We start from the raw sequence: 9,367 nt of genomic DNA, 5'->3' as shown, positions 1-9,367 counted from the left end.
CTGCTGCTAATGAGCCTTAACTGGGAATGACCCGACACAGGGGAGAAGTGAACCCATTGTCCTCGCCTGTGTTTGACTGTCTTCCAGGGAGACTCATGAAACGCAGAGCCGGGGCGTGAGTTCCCGATTTATGTCAGGAGGCTGTGATTTATTCTATTTATTTATTTTTGCCATCTGGTTGAGGAGGGATGTTGAACGCAAGCGTGAGAAATCCAGATGTGCACAGCTCCTCGCTCCCGCGCAGGACATCGTCCCGAGCCCCGCCGAGCCCGACCCTGCCCCCGCTCCCTGACACCCCTCGAGCTCCCCGGGGCGGGTTGGTGGCACCCCTGGGCACCTGCCACATCCCTGCCGGGGATGAACTGGGCGTGTTGGCACAAGGAAGGGCTAAGCTTGGATGTCCAGCCCTGGACTTCCAGCATAGAAAATGTTGGCCATACAATGACATGCTAACAATAGCCATGGGGACCCCTGTGTGTCCCCAGCTGCAAGGGTCAGGGTGACCCTGGCATCCATCAGGGTGCCATGGGGACCTGTGTGTGTCCCCAGCTGCAGGGTCAGGGTGACCCTGGCATGCATCAAGGTGCCATGGTGACAAGTGCTGCGGGAGCTGGCCCTGAGCATAATGCCCATCCTAAAAGGATGATGCCCTGTCCCGTGCCTGTGTTTCTGGGGGGGTTGTATCGCTCTGAGGAAATGTATCTCACAGTGCAGGAAGGAAAAGGGCCCCACGAATTGCCTGCAACCCCAAAATGGGCATCCTCCAGGACAGGGACGCAGGGGACACCCAGGGCCCCTTCCCTGGAGGCAGACTGGATGATGGAAGAAAGCCACATCGTGCATGGGGATGCGCCGTGGCTTCCAGAGATGTCCCTGGGTGCCTCGGCCGTGGGATGGAGGAGCCAGTTCCGTTTTGGCATTCACCCCTGCCATGAAGGGACAGCAGTGCCAGGCTGGAAACGGGCACTGCTGTCCCTGCTGTCACCACTGGTGCAGCACGAGGCTGCCACTGACACAAGGCAGGGCCAGTCTGGGGTCAAACCCATGCCATGAAACCTCCCCTAGGAGCCAGAGGACACAACTGGGCAGCACGACCCTGCGGGGCAGAGGAAGAGGGATTTGGGGGGCAACTTCTGAATCTCTGCAATGATCTTTAGGTCGAGGCTCCTCTGAGACATGAGAGATGATCACACAGGATCTTAGCTCATCCGCTTGCTGTCTCATGCCTGGGAGGTTTGGCCAGTGGCCCAAGGGCTCCGGAGGAGGAGGAAAATTTCATCATCCTGCTCCAACGTCTCCTGTATAATCAGCCTCTTGTTAACCGATACAGCCCCATGCGAGGCGCTCGCTGAGGACCGGGGCACTGGTGCAGCCTTAGGTGGTCTTGGCCGCGGCAAAGCTCTGCTGAGCCTCTCCCAGCACAGCCTGGGAAGCGGCTGGGATTTTTAGGTGGTGTCCCCTCCACCTCGCACATGCTCACTCGGCTCCCTCAGCCTCTTCCCAGACTTTCCGTTTCCTCAGGAGCTTCCAGGGCTGCCAAAGTGGGGCTCCCTGCACCATGGTGCTCCACACACTGGGATGGTCCCCTCATCGGGATGGTGCCCATGCCATGTTGCTCCCCACACTGCCATGGTACCCACACCACGATGCTCCCCATGCCAGGACAATCCCTGCACCAGGATGGTCCCCACATCATCCCGGCACTTTTGAGCAGCTGGTGAGTGTCAATTTAAGCATTTTCCCCTGGAAAAATATATTTCCAACCAGCCATCCCATAGCAGGTGGGAAAGCAGGAAGGAACAAGGTGACAGGGGACTGTGATGCACAGCGATGCCTGAGGGGTTTTGGGGCAGCCCTGAGGGTGCTTTGGGGGAGCAGAGGTGTCGGAGGGTGAGCACAAAAGGGACCCATCGAAGAGCAGCCAAATACAGTCTGTTTCTGTTGGTTTATTTAAAAAAAGGAGGGCAAGAAGTATAAAAAAATAAATATTTAAATAGAATTCCATGAATATATTACCACAAATCTTATTAATAATTATTAATTATTATTAACGATAAAATTATTAAAAGTCAGCTCTCAGTGCATGCTGGGCTTTCCACGGAGGCAATAAATAACCCACAGCCCGCTCTGGTGCCAGGAGCGAGCCAGCGCCGCCTGCCACCGGCCCGGGGCCCGTCCCTGCGTCCCCACGTCCCCATGTCCCACATCCCTATGTCCCCATGTCCCTGTGTCCCATGTCCCCGTGTCCCAAGTCCCCATGTCCCCTTGTCCCATGCCCCCATGCCAGGGCTGCATTCAGCCGTGCAAAGCCCAGCTCTTGGCTGTTAGTACATTCAGAGCTCTTCCAATGGGAAAAGCACTTTTCCAAAGGAGAGGACATTCCGTGCCCCGCCGTGCCCGCGCGGGGGGATGATGCCCCACAGTGGGGTGCCTGTCCCACACAGGTGGCCTTGTCCCAGACGGTGGGACCCAGCCCCAGCCACCACAGCCACTGGGTACCCTCAGTTCGGCTCCTTGCAGGGGAGCCCAGCCTTAAAATGTGCAGGGGGAGCGTGTGCCCGTGTCCCCATGTCCCTGCCAGCCACCGCATCCCAATGTCCTCCCTCACAATCCTTTTTCCAGGGAAGTGGGAGCTTCAGATGGTGCTCAGGGGTGTCTGTCCGGTTGCTCTCCATGATGGACACCGTCCGTGGGGGACAGAGTCCGGCCCCGCCGCCAGCCCCTGCAGCTCCCTCCCGCCATGGGAGCACAGGGAGGGCTGAGGCACATCCCGGGACCAGCCCACGCCCCGGCATCTCCTCGGGGATGCGCTGCCTCGTCCCGCTGGATGCTGGCTCTGCTCCGCTCGGGACGCTCCGGGCTGCAACGTTCACCCCCTCAAGGGGCAATAAATTACCGGAGGGCGGATGGGGCCAGCGCAGGGTCCGGGTAATAAATAGGAAGGCGGGAATTCGGGAGGCAGCGGCGGGGGCCGGCCAGCAGCAGGGGCAGCGTAGCCGGGGCGGGCGCTCATGAGGGGCTGAGATGAGGTAGGAGGACACGTGCCGCCTGGCCGATGACCTGCACGTACTTCCTGAGCACCTGGCAGCCCTGCTGCTTCTTCTTGAAGGCGCTCTTGCCCTTGGAGCTGTCCCCGTACCTGACGTCCACCTGGAAGATGTTGTAGTTCTTGCAAAGGAGGCAGGTGAGGTTGGAGATGAGGCCTCGCGTGGTCTTGGTGGTGTTGTGGAGCCGCTCGAGGAGCTCTTTGGCCATGGGGTTGAGCTCCTCCTGGTCGCGCGTGATGTTCCCCAGCGAGGCGTTGAGGAAGGCGAAGAGCTTGTACATGGCCACCATCACCTCCTTCCTCTCGCTCGTCCGGTTGACGCGGAAAGTGGGGAAGAAGATGCCAGCGGGGTTGCAGAGCTTGTCAGCCTCGCTGCTGAACGGTTCTCCCTGGCACTTCAGCTGGGAGGAGAGGCGAGCGTCACCCCATGTTCCCTCTGTCCCCCCCGGCCACCTCCTGCCACCGTCCCTGCGGTGTCCCTAGCCCTCCCCCTTCATGCGCTCGTGGCTCACACCCCGCCGTGGTCCCTGGCCGTCCCCAAGTGCCACTTACATAGAGGCTGAAGAGTTCCTGGGCGGTGGCGTTGAGCATGGCCACCTGCCTGCGGGTCTGCTCCTGGACGTTGGAGCGGCACAAGCCGTGGCTGGGGCAGCCGGAGCCGGTCACCAGCAGCGCCCGGCCAGCCACCGGCCGCCGCTGCAGCAGGAGCAGGGCCACGAAGGGCACGACGCCTGTGTGGGGAGAGAGGCCGAGGTCACGGTGGGGACCGGGACGAGGCGGTGGTGGCCCATCGGGACCACGTTGCTGCTGATGCAGAGCATCCACCAAGGATGACCCCAGTTCCAGGCACCCAAAGGGAGAGTGTCCAGCTGGAGGGGAGACTCATCCCGCTTGGGCGTGTGTTCAGCTCCGCTGGAAGTCCCCAGACCCCCCGCTCTGCCGTCCCGGCCGCTGCCGTCGCCCTCACCTGCCCCCCGGCAGGCGCTCCCCCGCCTCTCTTCCCGGCGGGGGGCCCCGCAGCATTCCCACATTTCGCAACCGGCCCGGTGGCGACCTGTCGGGTTTAATGAAACGTGCAAAACGCTTTTTCCTCCGTTATCCTGGTCCGGGCGCTTCGGGAGCAAGGCCCCACCCCGGCCCGGCTGACTCAGCGGGGCTCCCGCAAGGAAACCTGCTCTCGGCGTGCCCTCCCTCCTCCCTCCCGCCCCCGGCCCCACCGCCTGCCTCAGTTTCCCCGCCTGAGAAGTGGGCGCAGAGTCGAGGAGCCCCGGGGTGAGACGATGCAGCTGCCAGAGGCTCCAGCCAGGAAATCCCTGGACGTGGAACAAGGGGACCCTTGAGCCGCGGGCAGCTGGGTCGCCCCGGCGTCCCCTCCTGGGAGCAGGGCGCTGCGACCCCCCGTCCACTGGGACTCCCCCAAACCGGGATCCATCCCTGCTCGGGGAGGCCAAACCGCCTCTGGAGCCCCGCCACTGCGCTGGGCATCCTCGGGGAGGGTGGCCCGGGTGTCCCCGCTGCTGAGTGACCTGGATGCCACCAGCAGGGCCCCTTCAGGGTGGGAGTCCCGTGCCCCGGCTCGGGGCGCTGCCAGGCGAAATCCCCGGGCCGTGACGAGCGCCGAAGTCGCCCGCACTTGTCAGCGCCTCGGACGTGCCGCCGGTGCCGGGTAATCCAAGCCTCGATTTATTTACCCTGCCCAGGTGGGAGAGGACTTACCTGGGCGTGTTGCGATCCCTGACCCGCCGCTCCCCTCCCGCCCGGGACGGGGGGACCCTGTCTCCCCGCGCCCCCGGGGCCCTGGCTGTTCCCAGGGGATGCAGATTCCCTGAGCCCCCCACAAGCCCCTCTCGCTGTGTCCCCCCGGCCGCTGCCTCTGCCCATTTCACAGCTGAGCACGGCGAGGCTCGGCACCCACGTGTGCCAGGGGCTGGGTGGGTGGGGGGTCCCGGGTGGGTGCTGCCCCGTGGGACACCCCGAGCACGGCTTCTGGGCTGGGGGCTGCTCCCTCCAGCCCCACCTCCTGCACTTGGCAGCCTCCCCATCCTTCCAGCGCTCCCGACACGGCAGCAGCTCGCGGCATCGGGAGACCCAGAAGGAGGAAAAGCAGGAGGGGGGGGAAAGTATTTAAAAGTACAAAAAAGCAAAAAAGCAAAAAATCCCCCCCTCCTTGAGATTTTTTTTTTCTTGGAAGCATTTCCAGTTATATAAGTGTCCAGATGTTGGCTGCACCGCGCCAGCGCCGCGCTCCGCTCCCGCTGCCAATTCCCAGAGATGCTCATCCCGGGGGGGGACGCAGCGCGGCGGGAGCCCTCGCTCCGGCTCCAGCGGCGGCATCCAGCCGGGACCCGCCTGCACCCGAGCATCACCGGGAAAAGGAGGGAAGGGGGGAGGAAAAAAGGGGGAAGGGGAGAAGGGGAAATAGTGTCCCCAAAGTTGATTTTTTTTTTTTTTACCTGCCGGCACGAACTTCATTGTGAGCCGCGTCCCGGGAGCGACTTAATAGGGATTGGTGTTGGCAGAGGAAGTTTTCAGAAATTCATGTTCATACTGGGGGACTTCTCGGGGTTTATATACCGGTCCGGCAGCCAGCCTGTGTTGTAAGAAGAGGGGAGGAGGAGAGGGGGTGGGGGAGAATCACCCGCTATCGTTACTTCTATTGAAACTGGAAATCAGGAAGTCGGAGGGTTTGGAAATCATGAATGATTCTTAGAAATGAATTTTTGAAAAAAGTTGATGTCACACGAAGTTTTGTGTCGTCTTTTGTTTCACGCGCGGGCTCGGGGAAGTGGGTGGGCTGGGAAAGATGAATTGAAGCCCCCCAGGGGAGGTGCGCGGCCGCACGTGGGATTCGGGGGTGTCGAGGCGCGGTGGCGAACGTGCCGTGCTGTGACTCAGGAGCTGCAAGCACTTTCACCCCCGGGTCCCCCTCCCCGGGCCGGGGCTTCCCCGCTGGCTGCCGGAGCAGGCAATAAAATGAAGGAGGTAAAAAAGCCTGGTCTGAGGTTTTTTGGAGGTTTTGGAGGGATGGAAGGCGGGGGGAAGTGGTGGCGGGGTCCCTCACTCCTCGGTCACGGCGGGACGGCCGCGGTGGCAGCGGTGTCCCCCAGCCCGCCGCTGGCTCATCCCTTTGGGCAAAAATATTATCAGTAAAGGGTGGGTTTTCTGCAGGAAAAAGGACAAACCCACCCAGGGGGAGAGGCCGGACCGGCCCCCCCAGGGTTAACCCTTCCCTCGGCGGGGCTGTCCCCTGCCTGGAGCGGGCAGAGGGTGCTGGGGCGGACAGGAGGGCGCTGGGTCACCGTCTCGTGGGGATCCCATGGGAACGGGACACTGCGGCGCTGTTCGCTGCCCGATTTGGGTGAAAAACAGGTTAAATGGATTTTTTTTTGTCCCTCTCTGTATTTTTTTCTCACCGGGGCCGAGCTGAAACTTTAATCAGGTTTAGCAAGTTTGCGGCCCGGCAGGTGAACCGGCGGTGCCAGTCCAGGACCGATACCGCAAGAGCCACCATGACCCCGGGTGTCCCCCCTCGGCGGGGGGGACACGGAGAGGGGGGGTCACGAAGACCCCCCTGTGCTGGCGGGGTTGGTCCATAGCTGCTGCGTGCCTCAGTTTCCCCATTCAAGGACCAGCCTGGTTTGCCGGTGGCATTGATGCCCCAGCCCAGTTTAGCCCAGTCTGATCTTACTGGGACATCAGGGATGAGCTGGGGACTGTGGAGGGCGGGCAGGATGAGCTCCATGTCCCACCCTGCAGCCTCATCCCAGCCTTTTTGGGATGTGGGGAGCAGCACATCACATATTGAGGGACATCTAGCGGCCTGGCGAACTTAATTAGCCGAGCAATTAATAGCACTTAATTATTAGCATAGGGAACGTCCTGCGGGAGTTGTGTGCAGGAGTTGACGTGGATTTGCCCTTTTCCTGAATTTTCCAGGAGGGACTGAGTCCAGTCTGGAGCTGAGCTGGGCTTTGGCATCCCCCGAGGGGTGTGGGACCCCTGGTCATGGTGGGATCATCACGGCGGCATCGGTGTCTTCACCCCCAGCTCAACCCTTCGGGCTAAAGTGTTCAGATTAAAGGATGGGGTTTCTCTAGGAGAAAAGACAAACCCGGGGGGAGACGCTGGACCTCTGCAGGGGAAAACCCGAATTCCTGGTCCAGATAGGCTGGAGACGGAGGTGTGGAGAGGAGGTACCAGGATGGGAGATGATGCCCAGGAATATCCCCTTTCCCAATCCCTTCAGCAGCAGGAATATCCCCGCACGGATCCTGCGCCGATGCCCGATGGAGACAGGCAGCAGGAGCGTCAGGAGACGGTGGCAGGGGTGGGGGTCCCAGTGTGTCCCAAGGAGGAGCGGGAAGAGGACCCAGCCCTCCCTGTCAGAGAAGGCTGAGGGTCCTTGGATCTGAGGGGTTTGGGGGCCCCAGGAGGAGCTGGGGCAGGTTGGTCAGGGGACAGCTGTCCCCACTGTCCCCACTGTCCCCACTGTCCCCTCCATCCCCACTGCCGACCTGGCCAGGGACAAAGGGACAAGCCCAGGGTGCTCCAAGGCCACCGCTGCCACGCTGCTGCTCTGTGCCCCTCCGAGCTGTCCCCTCTGAGCATCCCGGCCCATAATTGTCCTCAGCCCCATCGCAGACACCTCATCCCATCCCTGTCCCCGTGATGCCTCTCTGCCGCATCCCTGTCCCCCTGCTGTCCCCTTTTCCATGTCCCTATGCTTCCCCCCTCCTCATGCCTGTTCCATGCCCGCTCATCCCTGTCCCCGTCCCGGTCCCCGTCCCTGTCCCCATCCCTGTCCCCGTGCTGCCCCCTGCTGCCCCAGCCCAGAACTGGCCTCTCCCCATCCCAAAATTGCCCCCGTCGCCTCATCCTAACTCAGAACTGACCCATCTCATCCCCGCTCCGGAGCTGCCCCCTGCCCCATCCCCACCCCAGACCTCTCCTCTCCCCAGCCCGCAAATGTCCCCTCCCGCCCTTCCCCATCCCCTCATTGTCCCCCCCGCCCCAGCCCCTCCCAGAACTGCCCCAGCCCCACCCCAGCTCCCCCCATAACTGCCCCACCCCATAATTGCGCCCCAGCCCCATCCCCCTCCGGCTCCCCTCCAGGTTCCCATCCCGCGGTGTCCCCGTGCAGGAGGGACACCAGATTTCGGAGTCACCAAAAGCCCCGGGTGTCCCCCAGGTTGGGGATGAGGCTGGGGCTGGGACTGGCGGTGTCCAGGGGGCCCTCCCGGGGGGTGAGGAAGGGCCGAGCCAGGCAGGTGCTCCTGTCGCGGGGAAATCCAGAGCCGAACAACGGAGGGCACCGAATTCCCCTTTGACTCACGGTGGGTCCCTGCCCGGGGCTGCCTCACCCCTGTCCCTGCGCCCCACCGGTGCCACCCCAGCAGTGTCATCCCACAGGCTTTTCCCAGGAGTGGGCACTGGGGTCCCCTTGGGTGTCCCCTTGGGGACACCAGAGAAGCCACCATCCCTCCAGTGACACTCAGCCCGGTGTCACTCTGTGTTTGGGGTCCCTCAGCCCTCCCCACGGTCCCAGGGGGTCACGTACCTGCACCCTCCCCTCCGCAGCCCTCTCCAGAGCTGGATGGGCGGCTTGGCAGTGGCACAGTCACTGTCAGGGTCACCCACAGCGCGCCAAGCTGGCCCGGGCTTCTTCATGGTGACATTGTCCCACCATGAGTGTCCCCAGATGGCCGTGGTGGCCGTCCCAGTGGCGATGCTCCTGGGACTGACTCAGGCAGTGGGGCCGGCAGCAGAGCCGGGCAGTACGGCGGCCCTGGCACACGGCACACATGGGGAACGAGTGACTCCATGGGGACACATGACCAGGTCTTAGGATTTTTGACTCAGCAGGACTGGTGGCAGTGGGTGGCCCAGTCCCCATGGTGGCCCTGGCCAGACTGCCGGACACTGTGCTCAGCGTGGCTGCGGTGATGGCCCAGCCAGGGCTGTGACATGTGGCACAAGGTGTCATGCGGCTTGTGCCACACACACCTGGCAGTGCCAGGCCCTGTCATGGCACACCACAGCTTGTCACATCACGTGCCCTGTGCCACACCGTGTCGTGTGCCACATCCTGTGCCACATCCCAGTGTGTGCCACATCCTGTGCCGTGCCATGGGCCACACTATGAAGTGCCATGTCCTGTGCCATGCCACGGGCCACATCCCAGCGTGTGCCATGCCATGGGCCACATCCCAGCGTGTGCCATGCCATGTGTCACACCATGTTGTGCCACACCACCCCACGTCACATCCCATGTGCCCTGGCAAGGACAACAGGCACGACCTGGCCACCAGAACACAGCCCCTC

The 9,367-nt window shown here is 62.5% G+C and overlaps 1 protein-coding gene across 2 annotated transcripts; it reads right to left on the bottom strand.

Annotated features, from left to right (window-relative positions):
- Positions 1–1,950: 1,950 nt before the first annotated feature.
- Positions 1,951–5,624, bottom strand: LIF (LIF interleukin 6 family cytokine). 2 transcript variants are annotated; one of them, XM_032128403.1, is made up of 3 exons: positions 5,500–5,624; positions 3,599–3,777; positions 1,951–3,447 (listed from the first exon to the last, which is right to left on the bottom strand). In XM_032128403.1, the coding sequence occupies exons 1-3, from the start codon at positions 5,516–5,518 to the stop codon at positions 3,010–3,012; spliced, it is 636 nt and encodes a 211-aa protein (XP_031984294.1). In that variant the 5' UTR covers positions 5,519–5,624; the 3' UTR covers positions 1,951–3,009. The 2 variants fall into 2 exon arrangements, with proteins under 2 accessions (XP_031984294.1, XP_031984295.1); XM_032128404.1 differs by lacking the exon at positions 5,500–5,624 and adding an exon at positions 4,014–4,221.
- Between the last annotated feature and the right edge of the window lie 3,743 nt (positions 5,625–9,367).

This window comes from Corvus moneduloides, chromosome 18 (genome assembly GCF_009650955.1).
Source record: "Corvus moneduloides isolate bCorMon1 chromosome 18, bCorMon1.pri, whole genome shotgun sequence".
NCBI lineage: Eukaryota > Metazoa > Chordata > Aves > Passeriformes > Corvidae > Corvus > Corvus moneduloides.
The sequence above is the reverse complement of the archived record's forward strand: the minus strand, read 5'-3'. Positions and strand labels throughout refer to the sequence as shown.

Coding starts and splice junctions, on each gene's coding strand:
- LIF (XM_032128404.1), bottom strand. CDS start 4,077: ATGTGGGAATGCTGCGGGGCCCCCCGCCGGGAAGAGAGGCGGGGGAGC. Junction 3,778..4,013: donor GAGCGCCTGCCGGGGGGCAG/GTGAGGGCGACG, acceptor CTCCCCACACAG/GCGTCGTGCCCTTCGTGGCC. Junction 3,448..3,598: donor AGGAACTCTTCAGCCTCTAT/GTAAGTGGCACT, acceptor CTCTCCTCCCAG/CTGAAGTGCCAGGGAGAACC.